The sequence below is a fragment of the Abramis brama genome (genome assembly GCF_963993115.1).
Source record: "Abramis brama genome assembly, chromosome: 5".
NCBI classification, from domain to species: domain Eukaryota; kingdom Metazoa; phylum Chordata; class Actinopteri; order Cypriniformes; family Leuciscidae; genus Abramis; species Abramis brama.
The window spans coordinates 17,396,253-17,413,050 of NC_139967.1; the positions used below are offsets into that span (position 1 = coordinate 17,396,253).

General features: G+C 38.2%; 1 protein-coding gene across 1 annotated transcript in view; it reads right to left on the minus strand.

Moving 5' to 3' along the window:
- The window catches only part of whrnb (whirlin b), a 53,408-nt gene extending 38,041 nt beyond the window's left edge, over positions 1 to 15,367 (minus strand). The window contains exon 1 of the mRNA XM_084115719.1: positions 14,124 to 15,367. Within this exon, the coding sequence (XP_083971845.1) occupies positions 14,124 to 14,852 (729 nt within the window). The 5' untranslated portion in view covers positions 14,853 to 15,367. The remainder of the gene's footprint in view (positions 1 to 14,123) is intronic.
- Between the last annotated feature and the right edge of the window lie 1,431 nt (positions 15,368 to 16,798).

The window sequence follows — 16,798 nt, forward strand, 5'->3', positions numbered from 1 at the left end:
CGAAATTACACACTGCAGCTTTAAAACAAAAGCTGGGTTATATCTCAGCTGTAATATTCTTCTCCTAAAGACTCCATAGTGATTTGACCTGCTGGAGAGTTAATTCTCCATTCATGGCATGTACGAGCCAAACAAGTCCAAAAAAAGATCTCACAGACTCTAGTGCAGGTCTCTTGTGGGTTGGCTCCAGCCATGTAAATCAGTCCCACCACCTCCCTGAACTGCTCTCATCTATGAAAATGTCCACAGACATCCATCTTTGACATTTAATATGCTTTATAGGGACAGAGCTGGATGTCTCATTGGGGTGGGGAGTTAAAAAAAAAATCAGTGCGACTGCAGATACAGATATCACTTTGTTTTTGTGCTTTCTCAAAGCAGACAGAGAAGAAAAAGGAGAATAAAGAGAAATACAGGCATTGAGAGGCAGGCTTGCTGGAGTCAGTGCTACAGACAGAACATGAACAATAGCAACTGATTCTCTTTGGAGTTTGTTCCTCAGGCTCGGTGACACTGACATCAAATGATCCAGAAGTATAACATCTGTATATAAACTACAAAGATTACAAGTAAGGACATTTAGCCTATAATAAATACAGACATCTGCAGAACATTTCGATCTACAGAAGGCTTCTCAAAATCTAGACAAAAAGCATTAATTGGCATAAATGTAGGAGCAGACAGAGCCATGCTAGTGAATGAAATCCCTCTGGCTCGCTCACAGAGAAGCACCTGGATCTACATAGATTAACATAAATGTTTAATTGGAGCGGAACAACACATTCAGTGTTGCATTTTCTAACCGCTGCTGCATGAATTATGAACAATGGCATGTGTGCCCTGGTTTAAAACCGCTCACACAAACACTTTTGAGCAAAACACGTATTTTTAGCAGGGGGCTAAAAATACAAGCACCAAACCTGTAAATCCGTGTGGAGCGTTTCATCTGCAGCCTCTGAATGGAGCACTTGACCAAATGTGGTCAGCTACATAACACCTCAGTGTGCTAAAACAACAACACGGACAGCTACCAGAGCTACCGAGCAGATCTCTTACATAACAGGCAGAATGTGGGGAGTTTAGAGCCATTGAGTAAGAGAGGCAGAATAAGAGAGAGACTCAGTGCTGTGTGGATGTACAGTACAGCGGATGAGTCACATTATTCTATCTTGAGAAAGAGTAAGAGGGTTCATAATGTATTTTCTAAAATAACAGGTTTTTCAGATGTCCCACAGATTTATCATTTCATCAAACTTCAAACTAGTTAACCATACCAGAAACATTATACAGGGAGGATACTTTAAATGAGAGAAATGGTAGCACTAAAAATGGCAGCTGTGGTCCCGACTTAGAGCTTAAAAGAGCAAAACACAGCTCAATATAGCGACTATGGGAATGGAATTCCCGCCTTACAGCTAAAAGAGCCAATCACCTGTTTGTTTACTCTAGAACATGCATGAACATTAGATGAATCAACCTTTGAGTGATTTGAGCTAAAGCAGCACGCTATACAATACCAAGTTGTGTCTGATTTTATTCCTGATTTAAAACATGTTATTGGAATATGATCTTAATAAACAATTGTGAAAATTTTAGTCTTACCCATTCAAGTAGATTAGAGCTGCATTTGCATGACTGCATATAATTATCAAGATGACTATATTTTGTCATCTATAAGATGACTAAATATTTTTGAACTTTCTGTTCATAAAAGAATCCTGAAAAAAACACACGATTCAACAACTCCTTTTTACCCCTAAGCGAGTGTATATTGGGGCCTACAGCTTCCCAGAGCCAACATACCAGTCTGAGCTAATTCTTCAAACTTCAGCAAAAGAGTAACAAACACAAAAGGTGAGAAACAGAGAGATGTAGGCAGATAGGAGAGGGAGAGTGAGAACAAAAATGTCTGACAGGGCTTTAGTGAATAAACCAAAAGCCAGTGTCTCTTTATCACAAAGGTAGAGGACACATCTGACATTTCTGTGCTGAGCCTCAGCAGACGCAGCCTTCTTCTGATAAGAATGTATAACAATCCTATTCCACGCTCCTTTCCAGCCACCCGAACAGATACCAACTGAGACCTGTGGTGACCTGGATATAACGAGTGGTGACACAGCCGGCGATGATTAGACAATGACCTCACCGCTTTTAACATAGACAGGTCTGCTTACTCATTCTAAGCAATACAAATCTGCTTCCATGGTCGCAAACATTAAAAACTGACAGTAAAAGGATTTTAAAATTATGGTGATGAGTTTACAACCAAAATGGACAAGGTTTGGCAAGTTAGCATAGCCATGTTTGCCCCTCCTGGTAGATGCTGTATATAGGGTTACCAACTTCAGAAAAGAAAAATACGGGACAATTGTGGTTATTTACAGGAAAATAAGGGACACTCAAAAATTTTGTACTGTATCACACAGTATGTCATTTCAGGTTTGTATGTGTTTAAAAGGATCTCAGACATAAACACATTTGTTTTGCTTAACCTATTTATGTACAATTTAATTCTAAAACGAATTTTAAGGTCATACAAAAAAAGTCACATTACACACAAACCATAGTTCAAAACAATAGCATTTATCTGAATAAGCTTTTGTAACATTATACACTACAATTGAAAGAAATTAAAGAAAGTAATAGCCTACTTTTATTCAGCAAGGATGCATTAAATGAATCAAAAGTGACAGTAAAGACATTTATAATGTTACAAAAGCTTCTTTTTTTTCCAGATAAATCTCCTTTGAACTTCCTATTCATCAAAGAATCCTGACATTTTTTTTAAACATTAATAATAATCAGACAGGGCTTAGTTTAAGCCAGGATTAGACCTTAGTTCAATTAGGACATTTAAGTAGCTTTTATAAACGTGCTTTAGAAAAAAAAAAAACTATGTCAGTGACATATTAAGATATGTCAGTGCAAGTTGCTTTCAGTTAAATAAGCTCAGACATGCCGTTTTTTTAGTCTGTAAATAGGCTTAAGCCTTGTTTGTGAAACCGGGGGTAAATGTAATACGTATACACATGAATTGCATTTATATTTTTCTCAGTCTGCCACCTTTCATTCACAGTTCAGGATAGTCACTATTCACTCATTCACAGTTCCATGCTGGTGGAACGCTCTCCCCACCCTCATCCGGAATACAGAATCCCTGACAACCTTCAAAAGACAGCTGAAAACCCATCTCTTCCGTGAGCACTTAACCTCATAAAAAAAATAAAAAAAATAAAAAAAAACTTTCCCTCTAAAACCTCACTTATTGGGCTTATGCTACTCTGAATAATGCCTGAACTTCGTATCTTGAGCACTTCTTGCGTTGCTTTTGTTTTTTGCCTCTTCATGATGACTCGCTTAATCTAGTCCTAACTTGTAAGTCGCTTTGGATAAAAGCGTCTGCTAAATGACTAAATGTAAATGTAAATGTCACTAGTAAAAGGTTTGGGACTGTGCAGGTCTTGGGCATATGTTATTACGACATGTCACTGAAGTCGGAAACATAACTTTGGAAAAAGCCTTGAAAAAAGAATATGTACATTCTGAACAATAAATCCAAATATCTACATACGAATTCAAAATCATACATTTTTATAACTTATTTGGCTACATGGTATTAAAACTAAATATTTGTGTAACATAGAGCAAACCATGAAAGTCAAGTCAAGTCACCTTTATTTATATAGCGCTTTTTACATTATAGATTGTTTCAAAGCAGCTTTACAGTGATAACAGGAAATGAATGCACCAAAGATTGTTTTAGCTGTACAGCAGATCTAGAAGAAAGTCATTGTCCAGTTTAAGTAAGTTCAGCATTGATTCATTTCCGTTGTAAAAATCATTGGTTATTAATTTAGGGGCGTTTACACGACACCGGTTTCATCTGAAAACAGAAAACTTTTTGTTCTTTCTGGCCAGTCATTTACACAACAAAGGCGTTTTGGTTGCCTGAGAAACACAAACTTTGAAATAAGTTTTTGAAAATGGGTTTTGAAACGATTAGCCTACAATTATGCAAATTTCAAAAACGTGAACCTGTGAAAACGGTTACGCATGCACATGGGCAAAGACGAGTGATAAGCCATTCATGTGCTCAGAACTCGTAATTACAATATTTCCAACCTTACATGAAGGGCACTATTAGTCACATGCAATTTATGGTTCAGAAGACTGGCTCAAAATTTCCAGCCAAAAATGGCAGTTTTCATGTTGTTATGTGTGGGGAGCAGGATAAAGCAGGCAGAGTCAAGGACCTAAATGCACGTTTAAAAAAAAAAAAAAACGTATCAAAGTAAACAAATAACAATGAACGCAAGGACCAAAGGAACATAACCATGAGAAGAATGGCAACCATTACATTCAACAACTGACAAAGCAACGGGAGAAACACAAGGGCTATTATACTGTATACACAGGGCTAAACAAGCTTAACAAGACAATGAGTTAACAAAACATGCCTGGGGAAGACAATCAAGTGAAAAAACTACAAAATGACTACAAAAAGGAACATGGGACGGAAAAAATGAAGTAAAACAAAAGTCCACAAACACAGAGGACATATTTATATGAAGGGAGGAAGGTTTTTATTTTTTTTATTTTTTTTTACAAAATCTCTGAAGGTTGCATACATTTAAAGAAAATCATGATGATATGAAGTTACTGCAGGGGTATTCAATTAAAGTTTCAAGAGGTCCGGTCTATTTCCTTCGCAGCGGGAGGATCGTGACAGAAAAGATACTGTATGAGGGTTCAGGGTTTTCCTTTTGGAGTCTGGACCATTTTTATATTTTTCTTAAAATAAGCATCTACAAAAAAAAAAAAAAAAAATGTACATAATAATCAAAACACCCTCATCATGAAAACAAAGTTAACTAATAATTTCAGTTAAATTTTAGTTATCTTTCCTTGCCATCTACAAATAATTTCCCCCATAATAACATTGTTTATTATGAAATGATCTTAACATGCTGATTAATAATGCTTGGTGAAGATGAAAACATTTCTTGCCAAAAAAACGTGTTTATTTGTACAGTCTGAGTCATATGTGTATGACATAAAAATAAACATTTGTATTTTTTCTGCAATGTTTTAGCAAAAATATCAATCTGTTTTGCTGCTCACTGTGTTTCTGCTACTGTTCATCTGCAGCTCTTGTAGCGCTTGAGCGGGAAAGAGAAGCAATGCGCACAGAACAGAAAGTGCTTGAACGAAGCGTGTTTGGCGCTTAGATTTTTGGAAATTGAGATTTATACATAATCTGAAAGCTGAATAAATAAGATTTCCATCGATGTATGGTTTGTTAGGATAGGACAATATTTGGCCGAGATACAACTATTGAAAATCTGGAATCTGAGGGTGCAAAAAAATCGACATATTGAGAAAATTGCCTTTAAAGTTGTCCATGCGATTGTGCTGCATTCACTCACAAAAACACTGTACACTTGTGGTGTACAACTCTGTTGTTCTGACACGCTGCTCACTTTAATCTGTAGAAACCATAAAATGATGTTACCGTTGCCATTATGCCTTGCGGTCCAGTTGGAACCAAACCAGGGTATAAACAGCACTGTAATTCAGTTTTACAGGGGATTAATAATTAAGCACAGTATTTTCTATCGCAGTTTCAGTGTCCTAAACCACAGGGATCCGTGGACAGTTTCAGAACAGTCCGTGAAAGCTTTGCAATATGTGCACTACCCCCTGAAGACATCAGACCTAGAAACACCATTAAACAGTAAAAAACTAGGTCTGAAGCACAACATTGAAAAATGTCAAGAAAAGACAACCTTCACTCTTTAACATGAGGAACTTTTTGAACATACTTTTCACCCATCCTTCTGTCAGATTAGTTTATCACTAAAACGCTCTGATGGAACTAAATGTCTTATATAAAGATATTTAGGGACATTGAAGCACTAAACCTGCCATTAAAAGAGCAATTCTTTCCTCTCAGATTAATTTCTGTTCTCATTTGCCAAGCACTCACTACTTCATATGTCACTCATTCTCTGTAAATCTGGTTGGTGAGCTATTATTGTGTTGAAGGAAAGGCAGAGAACTTTTCAAATTTCAAGACCCAGAATGTAAAAGGTCAAGAGAAGACCGTATGCCTCCAAGGAGGCACAAAAATATCTCACTTGAAAAGTTTGAAGGCAGCAAAGGTGGGTGAGATAAATATAATCATGTTATGTTCACAGGGGCGGCATACCACATACTGTATGTTCATTTTTAGCAGCTGAAAAAACATGACAAACCTGCCCAACAGGAGCTAATAGCACAAAGGTTATTCACTATGAAGCCTGAGGAACAAGAGAGATTTATTTATTTCCAACTCTCCTCGTACTTTAAAAGAAGAGATTTGAGAATCACAGAGCGTATATGAGTCACCTAGGTTGCCAATATTTTAATTTGCTTGTTTATTGTTTCATTAACTGTGACAACGCAGTGAGAAGACAAGCAAATAAAAGGTGCACACTCCATTAAAACACTGATAGCAGCTATTACCATCAATATAAATTATGATTATGGATGTGTTCAGTACACCATCACTCAACAGCACTGGAGAAATATGGTATGGCCTCTAAAAAAATAATAGACAAAATTCCCAATAATTCCCAATTGACAGCCATCAAACCATATATTCTGACATAATTTTCCAGAACAATTACCACTGAGACAAACGGAAATGCTAATGCATAACTCCCTCTCCCTCTCCTTTGTAAGACCTCCTTAGTTAGAAAGAAATGAAAACTGTTCTATATTCATTCAGGTAGACGCCTGAGAGCTTTTTCTGCTCTAAAAAGTATTGGGTTAAAAATTAGAATAAAAAAAACTAGTTTAGCACATAGAACTGGTAATATGGTAAATAAGAGACCATGTAAATTTGCTGTCACCTTCAGTATGCATGGAGAATTACCTTTGTCCACCATTTGCAATTGCTCTTGGTCTCTCTTATGGGTTCTTGCCTTAAAATCAGTCTTTTCAATTCAGTTCCAATAAAAACAGGGCTACTGTGTATCCTCGCAAGCAAACCGTCATCTCATAAAGAAATGTGCTTCACTGTTGATTCAATGACATGATTCAGTGCAGCAAATGCAGCATATGCAGCATATGCACAGACAGGCACTTAGTACAGATGGAGTATATGTCATTCCCAAGGGCAGCAGTGAGACACGTTCTGATACCTTGAATCAGACATCTGCATGCAGCGAGATTGATCTAATATCTGTCAAGGCCAGCGGGTAGCAACAATAGTAGACAACTTTACCAACCCATCAGTACGAAACTGCTGTCCTCGCTGTGGTAATTGCTGTTTTTGGGGCTTGAATAGAGAGAGATCAAAGTGAAGCAAACATAAACAGAAAGAAATTTAAACAGGCAGCAAGTGTCACGACAGAGGTCGAATGGTATATCTGGTTGCAGTGCTTTATTTCAGACAATGAAAAATTGTTCTGTTAGATAGAGCTTTAGATAAAAAGCAGAACAGCTCATCAGTGAGGCTACAGATGAGTAATGCATCTCAGTCTGTTATTATAAAACACCCACAGTTTTAATTATACAACTTTGGAAAGCAATAATTAAATAAACTACATTTACACTACCAGACAAACGTTTGGACACACCTTTTCATTTTGCATTATAGTTTCCATTAATTGCACAAATTGTAGTTTGGGAATTATGTAGCGACTAAAATTATTAAACAAAATCTATTTTCTATATTAGATGTCAGCTTAAACTCCTGACATCCTCATTCATGCTAAATTAATTCATTCAAGGAATTAAAAAAAACAATGTTTTTTTAATAAGCATATGCACTAAAACTATTTCAGAGCAGATTGGGAAAAGATTATCAGTGAATAAAAGCTTACATTTTGGCCTGCTTGTCACACAAAGCTAGAAACACTGGTCACTGTATGATTTCATTTATTCATAAAAACATGAGCAGAACAAATATTTTGTGTAAATGTATAAATGTTTTTTTATAAATTAGGCCCATTGTATGGAAAAGAGCGGCTCAGAGATTTTGGAAAATGTCTTATATTAATATTTTGTGTTTTAACAAAGGAAGAAAATAATTCTCAATTACATAAAGGTGAGTAAATAAATGATGACAGAATTTTGACTTTTGGGTGACTATGTCTTCAAGGTTAGTAGTGTTACAGTAAGGTTTTAACAGCAGTTCTACCAATATTCTCTATCGCACAAATAGCTCCTAAGGACATTTGTAACTCCATAAGTTTGTAACAGCAAAGCGAAATATGAGCCAAATTCATTGACATGACATAATAATTATTACTCATCATCACTGTCTGTTAAGAAAGGATATTTATTTTAACTGCCAATACCAAACATGTTTAAAATTGTATTGGAAAATAATGAAGCACAATGATTGAAGTAAGAGTGAACGGTGGAATTTGTATTCTAAATGAGTGCAGAGTGAGATGGGGTGAGATGTAGTCATTCTCCAGGGATAACAAGAGGCAGAAGGAGAAACAGGGCATACACAAGCGTGCAAACAAGAAAGAAAGACAGAGCGATGATCGACTATTTCATTCAAACCCAGCAGGAACGCTGAAGGTGCATACACAGGCAGTCTATGACTACAAACTCCAAACGTTCATGCTCCACAAGAAGGTAATTGTAATGAACAAGTTAAATTCCCATGGTGCAGACTCACTGTGATTTCAACATGGTTCCAATCCTAACCAAAAGTCTTTGACATTCCCATTGCCCCATGAGACGAGCTTGTGGTGGTGAATAATTTAGAATTATCACATTGTCAAGCTTTAACGTTCATACAAGTTCTCGATTTAGAAATAAGTTATTTATTCATACTTACAGTCTACTCTATACAAGTCTCCTTCTTGAAGCCTCTCAGCTAAAACTGAGGGAGGAAGAAGTCTCTAATTGACTCTACATCTATCGGTCCTCCGGCATCCGTTTGGCCTTTTAAAATCTCCATGACAGTACAGCAGATGGACTGTGTAAAACTCCATTCCCATCACCATCTGCCCCTCCCCTCTCAATATCTCTCACTCTCCCTCTCTTCCTTCAAGCTATGACAAAAAAAAAAAAACATCTCTCTTGCCTAGATAAATTGAACCATCTTATCTTTCACCGACCCATTCACCACTTCTGTCTTTGATGATCCTCAGTGGTTGGTAAAGCAAATCAGCTTTTCATTATTCTGACATTTACATAACCACAAACTATCTCTCATTGCATTATCTCTGACTTTCCCTCTTATAAAATGCCCAATGTGCAACAGTGCAGTTGAGTATTTGTTCCAGAGCCATCAGATATGGAGTGCACATTGTTTTGGGCTCATGTACTATGTGTTAGAAGTGGGATGAGGGGTTGTTAGCTATTCACAAGACATGGAAAGTCTCAGTGCTTACTGGTAATTCTACTGACAGAGATCGAGTGAAAGAGATAAATATAGGGAATCAAGATAAGGCTTGATATACAGAGGAGTACAAGCAGCTGTGTCACCATTATTTGCATTGCCAGCACAATTTGTCATTGAGAATAATTGCTTAAGACTGGCAGGTCAATAGGGGTGAGACTCCAACAGAGAGAGCAGACAATGTGACTTTGCCAGCTGTAGGCTACTTCTTTGTCAAATCCCCTGTTATTCAGAAGATCACTTTAAAACAAATGATCAATCTCTAGTTATTCAGATTTGGATGACTTAACAGGATTTGAGTGTATTTTTTGCTAGGCTGTGATCCTTCTACTGAGTCTAAGAGTAATCATACTAAATTGGAGTATAGGCTATGGAAAGACAATTCAAGCAGTGATTAAATGAAATAAACGAATCCCTGGAGCCGATTTAATCCTTTGATTTATTGTTTCCCACCCATTGACGCATCTCACCACATGCCAAACTCTCTGTCAGAACTAATCAAGGCTCACAGTTGAGGCAGCTATGAGTGTGTTCTCCAGCTTAAACACTGTCTGTTTAATTAAACGATTTTATGAATTATTCAGCTCCTAACGGGAAGCAAAATGGATCCAATTAATAAATGAGAGCAGGTATCCCAACAGGATTGGCTCTGAACACCCCTATTAGCTTGGCACGAAAACCGGAACTACGGCAATTAGCGTGGAAAGATGGCACTGGAAGAACTGCTGGAATTCAGGCACAACATCAACATTTACTATTTAGAAAAGTGTAATCAGTCTTGTTTCCAGAGTTATGTTCATAAAATCATAATTTATTACTTTTGGACCAATGGATGAGCACATTTGCAACTAACTATCGCTATAAAAATTATAATTATTTTGAAAAGCTAGGGCTGCACGATTAACCAAAATAAAATAAATGTTAAATGGTTCTCCGCAAGATCTCAATCTCTCGAGTTAATAGCTTGATGGTTCAACATTTAAAAATGAAGACATTAAGTCAGCCATAAATATTATTATTGTATGGAGCCCCTAAACGGACATTTGCAAATATAAAAAAACACAGACTTTCACGTGAGCACAAGAAACGTTTTGCGTGCTCAGAAAAACTATTGTCTATGGTGCTGCTCGCAAAAAGAACTGTTAATTTAGAATTGAATGAAAAATTCAGCATTTCTCAGACACCTGTGAGGATGCGTTAAACCCAACAAAGTGGTTTAATAAAGGGTGTATTGATCTTTTATTTGGGATAATATAAATATACTGCCCTAAAGAAAGCCAAATCTGAGCACTCTTTGCTGTACCAGAACTAGGCATGGGAAGGGGTGGGCTGAGCCCACTCAAATGTCTGCCTTGCCCACCCAATCCTAATTTAGGCACAGATCTGTTTTTTTTATGATTTAGGAATTGATTAAAAACAATCTGAGGCAGACTGCATTATACACTCACGAGATGGCTTTCAGTCTGTAGCAGAAAAGCAGAGGCTGATGATCACACAAGCGAAAATAGGTAGCTTACAGTATCAATGTGCGAATAACGGGGAGTTTAATGTATCTTCACGAATATGTATCTACTTATTTACTTGTAAATATAAATATATTTTTTTTTAGCTGACTGACTTTAAAGTGTAATTTGGCCACCATTAAAATGGGTCATACCATGAGCAGTTGAAATACGCTAGAAAACCTTGCTCATTTAAGAACGTGTATTTATTGCATCGACGGAGCAAGAACATAATGTGAGTGAATAAAATGCATATAGTTCAGTTGAAACGTTGCCCTCTTTGGCTTGCTGTTAATGCTGTTAAACTGAATGTATGATGCAAACTGTCTGCTTAAATAACAACAGTGAATAAGAATGGTTCTCTTTCGATCAGTTATGGGCCATTCACACAGAATGTGTTTTGTGGTTAAAAACGCAAGGCGCATGTCAGTGTTTTTTAAAAGTTTAAACTTATTTTGACTTAAGCGCCACATTTTTAGAACCCTATGGCATGCACAAGACGCTGCAAACACCTGGCCAGACGTGTACTCGGGCTCAGTTGCTACTTCTTGTGCTGGCTGCGTTTGGTTCAAGGCGTAGTGTCCATCTCACAGGATGGTTTCAGGCTGGACTCTGAGTCGGGAGAGGGGATGGTGTCCTCCTCTGGGCCGACTGTGAAATCCAGTCCATTCATCACCAGCACCCACTCCATGTATGCGGCGAAATCCCCCGAGGACCATTCGCTGGCAGACGTGCCTTCGTCTGCTCGCTCAGGCCAGTGTGGTAAAATACGCTGAGCGAGTCATCTGCAGGCCTATAGTGCGTCAGGCACACCAGGTCGAGGAAATCCTGGGTGTGATCCATAAGCGAACGGTTTCTCTGCTCCAGGCATAACAGTTTGACCGCTGGCAGATCCAAGGGGGAAAAGAAACCAAAAAAAAAAAGAAAAAAAAATACACACCAAAAAGAAAACCGCAGCTTCTTTTGGTCCGTCTTCTGTCACCAACGGTTACATTACTCAACTTAATCTATTAATCATATAGAATCTTCATTAGTTGCTAATGCAGTAATCATTAATAAATGGTTTAGTTCTTCATGAGTCATGAATTACATTAACACGTGATTATCGGTGCATTAGTTAAGCATGAATTAATGCATATTAATGCACCCATATTGTAAAATGTTTTATTATTATTATTACTGTTGTTTTATCTTAAATGCAATTTTTGTATTTTAATTGTATAATAATAATTATAGTACAATTTTTGTATAATTTAATTTTTTCTTAAATGCATTTTTTTTAACTGTATAATAGTAATAATGTATGTGTATTATATAACAATTATTGTGTTAACACATATTTTTGTATTTGCATGGCTCATATTGTGACAATCCATCTGGTTGGTCAGTTAACATGTTGGTCAGACCAATTAGTGGTTCTTGCCCAGAATAAAAGCAATGTGGGCAAGCTTGCCTTAAAGCCGAAGGCCATGTTATCTTCCATAAGATATTATGTTAACAACTCTGATAATGTCAAATCAACTCAATTCACACCTCAGCCTTACGGTAAACTATACAGCCAATGCGATAAATTTCTTTCAGGCTGACACTTTGAGTAAACATGGTCAATCACTTTTAATCCATCCATATGGAACCTGCAATCAAGACAGACTGACTCACAAAATAAAGCTTCACAACAGGCGTCAGGCCCTTAGCTTCCATACAACTAGCCTATTTGACTCACATTGTTTTTTGCTGTGTGCTTTTTTTAGCTTGTGGATTCAATTCTGACAGGCAAACAAGATTGCGACAGGCAGTACAACAAAGCAAGGATGATACAAAAGAACGCCACACTTCCCTCAGCAGTCTAACGTGAATGCTCAAAAGATAAAAAAAAAAAACATAGAATGAGCTGCCCACACAAATAGTCAAAAACAGAGAGAGAGAATGAGCGAGCAAAGAGGAGAGGAAAGTAAGAGTGAGTTGGCTGCCTGTCATTGCTCTTCATCTGTACAAGCATCAATTGTTATGTAACCTATGATTTAACTCTCAAATCTAGAACTAAAATTAGAGATGATAAGAGATTCCACCACAGGCAAATTTCAGCATATGTCTAACTGAACATTACAGTTGTTCGAACACCAATACCTCCAATTATTTTCACAAAGCCTGAGACCAGGACCAGCTCCAGTGGCGTGTTTTGAGTCAATTATCCAATTTTCCGATATTACATGTGGACACATGGGGAATGAGAGCAAATGTGTTAAAAGAAAAGGTCAAGATTAAGACCATGCGAAGAGAAGAGAGCAAATGAGATTTAGTCACACTACGAGTGGCCAGTTTGGGGTTGAGGCCAAAAGTTAGTGCTCAGCTCTGTGTAATTAAGTGGGCAAAATAAATAAAAAATTGATTTTAGCCCTGCTAAAGCCAGTGACTCTGACTGGGACTGCGGCCAAAGATTTTTCTGCAGGGCTATGACACTGGTTAAGGACTTTACAGGATGAGGTAAGGGGAAGCAAATTGGACTCTTTGGTACAAAAAAGGATACTTATAAAATACGTATAAATAAAAAGATACTTGAAGCACCAATTGGGATTGCACAGACTGCCGATCCCTCTAGAGCAGTGATTACCAACCAGGGGTATGCGTACACAAGGATATATTTTGCATTGTTAAACTGAAATTATAATTTCTTTAATAATTTCAATAGAACTATGTCAGGGTTGTTTAACCATCTGTACACAATGTATAAGTCACTGTCATTTTTGCATACCTGCTCTTATTGCTCTTTTACTTTATTTTCTTTTGTCCTTTTTTTATTACTGTGAGTGACTCTCTTTGATTGTGTACACATCTATCTATCTCTCTCTCTCTCTCTCTCTCTCTCTCTATATATATATATATATATATATATTATTATTTTTTATTTATTTTTTTCTCATGATTTTCATTGAGAATCTTTCTCCATGATTACCAGAAGTTGAAACCTGTGAATGACCAAAAATCTCAAGTGCAAGTGCATCAAAACCCTTCCCTTATAATGGGTTTACTGGAGGAATCATTGACAGATTTTAGAGTTTTTGCAGTAACTTATCAGAGAACTGCCCTTTTTGGTAAGGGTTCTAGAAGATTTCTAGAAGTTTCCAGTAGTGTGGCAGTCTGATAAACACAAAATGGTGCATCAAGTGTCTTTTTATTTTTACAGTGAACACACAAACATAGAGAACACACATCACCTTGACTGCCTCTCCGTGAGTGACTCGGTCAAACACCATGTTATTGACTTTCATGATCTGGTCTCCAACTCTCAGCCCCTCTTTCTCAGCGGATGATCCCGGCTCCACCAAAGATACATAGATACCAACTCCATGCTCTGACCCACCCCGTATGCTGAATCCCAGACCTTCGTGGCTCTTGCTCCTTTTCAGCGTAACTTGGCGGATTTCATCAGGCGCTTCCTGCATCAGCGCCGGCGCTGTCCCCTCAACTGCGGTGCTGAAAACAGGAGCCGCGCGCACAGATCCATGACTGGGACCGGCCTGCTCGTACTCGCGCAGAAAGTGCACCGGGGATGCTCCTGCATGCGCGTTTGTGCTGCTGATGTCTTCCGAGCACTCGTGCTTGATACTGCCTGTCAGCAGATCCGTTTTCAGATAAAGCCCTTCCGACGTGTACTGGTCGAACAGCAGCTGGTCCGACCGGGGTATGACCAGGCGCAGCATGGGTAAAAGTTGGCGCTTGTTGGATGTGTTGAGAATGACTTTGAGAGTCTGCACGAGATCGAATACATTGCGCTTGGCGTGGTAAATGTTGAGGCAGTGGATGAACTGCTCCCTTTCGAAGTCGTTGAGCAGCACGTTGAGCGCGTTGTGCAACTTCTTGACGTTAACGGAGAGCGCGCGGCCACCGGAGCCCAGCGAGTTCGCGCCCGACTTGAGAGAAGCGCGCTCCAGATCCGTGCTCATTCTCAGACACCTCAAAACGACAGGGAGATTTCACATCAGGCATTAGGAACGGAGCACGGTCAGTGTCTCTTGTTAAAAACAGAAATGCAGCGCGATTCGTGCGTTAAACCTGTGGTGAGACGTGTCATGCTGAGTTAAGTCCTCGTTTGAGAGCGCGCGCTCACAAAATAACAACGATACAGAAAAATGGCAGAATAATTAGTGCAATACAGTTTCGAAACTTTTGATCATGAATTAAATTTGTTTAATGGGCACTTTAAATGCTATAGTGGAAAAAGTCCACTGTTCTTCCAGAGGAAAACAACAAACCCTAATTAAGTCCCGCGAGGATTTGATGTCCGTAATAGTGACTTTAATCCTTTTGGTAACACATTATACGAAAAGAAACTGGCTGTGAGACGTCCTGCAACGAGAAAGAAAAGAAAAAACAGCACGGACGTTTCAAGTTTGGCAGCCGCGCTAAAAAGAGGAGCGCGCGTGTTCAGTGTGGCTCGCTCGGATTTCTTGTCGCTACTACTGAGTCCGTTGTGAGATACCGACACAGGCGCTCCGGAGGAAATGACGCAAGCGCGATGCGCCTCTGTTGCTTAGGAACAAACAACTAGGAACGCATTTGGACAAACAAAACCACATCTTTCCTGCGCGTGAGCTATTTTTAATGTTCAAGGTCCGCCGGGCTATTGACGTTTATCAATTGAAAAGTCGTTTCCAAAGAGCATTGCGCACTTAGGGCCATAACGTAAAAGTTCGTAATGGCAAGTGTTTCTTACAGGGTAAACAGTCGAACTTGATCTCAACTTTACAGATATGTGCAGATCCTCTACGTGTGATATGTTTATAGGGGATCATGTGGAGCCAGTCTGTCAGTATTGCAAAATAAAACACAGGACAATCAGTACTGGCTGTCCATGATTGTCCCTTTTATTTCGAAGCAAAACTACTAAATACCCCAAATAAATAAAGCATGCTGATTTCAGCTGTAATGAATCGGCTGTAATGAATCCATGTATCTTGTAGATTAGCCTTAAGTTTCTGCTCAGAAAGATAGTCCTTTGCTACGCAACAAGTAATACAATTTAATATCCATTACATATTATTAATGTATGCATTATAATCAATCTGCAATTAAACCTGAAAGTTGTGCCAGTATGATGCTAAGAGCAATGGTGGAACATCCCATTTAGAGATCAGAAATATATTCCGCAATCAAAATAAATCAGAATCAAGTATTTCAGAGAGCCATTAAATCAAGAAAAACATATTGACCTAAATACATTTTTCAGTCATAATTAGTGAAAAATAAATTTGATTCTGATTGACGTTTTCCTTTGGAACACTTAAAAAAAACACACATTTCAGATCAGATGATTTTTTAAAGCCCCTTACATTTCAATCTTTCAGTTGATGTCTTATCCCAAGTTAAGAGGAGCTGTTTTGAACAGATTTACAAAACGAGGGCATGTGTTTGGATATGTGTGTGCTTCATTTGGGATTGCTCCATTTATACAAGGTCTCTAATCCTTTGTGTCTGCAGAGAGTAATATCACATCTTAAACTGCAGCTCTGCTCTCTCTCTCACAGATGCTGTGTCAGATAATGCATCTGCTGAGAAAAGCTGCATAATCCATACTGTACATTCAGGGCAGTCCATGAATTGTTTTGTATAAACAATAATAATTATCCTTAATATATTGGTCCAGTCTATGCTGTCTGATGTGCTAAAAAGGCAACCAGCAAGGTTTTAGGCCAGACTTTGGATTTCAGCTGCTGTGGAAGCTCAGTTCAAACACACGTGTCATCCTCTAAGCTCATAAAGAGGAATTAGAAAGGCCTGTCAGCAGACATCCACTACCTTCAGTACACAAACCATAGTCTCTCCGAGAGCTGTTAATAATCTTATATGGACAAACCGTTGCTCCCTTTAAGGCTTTATTTAACCTCATCCT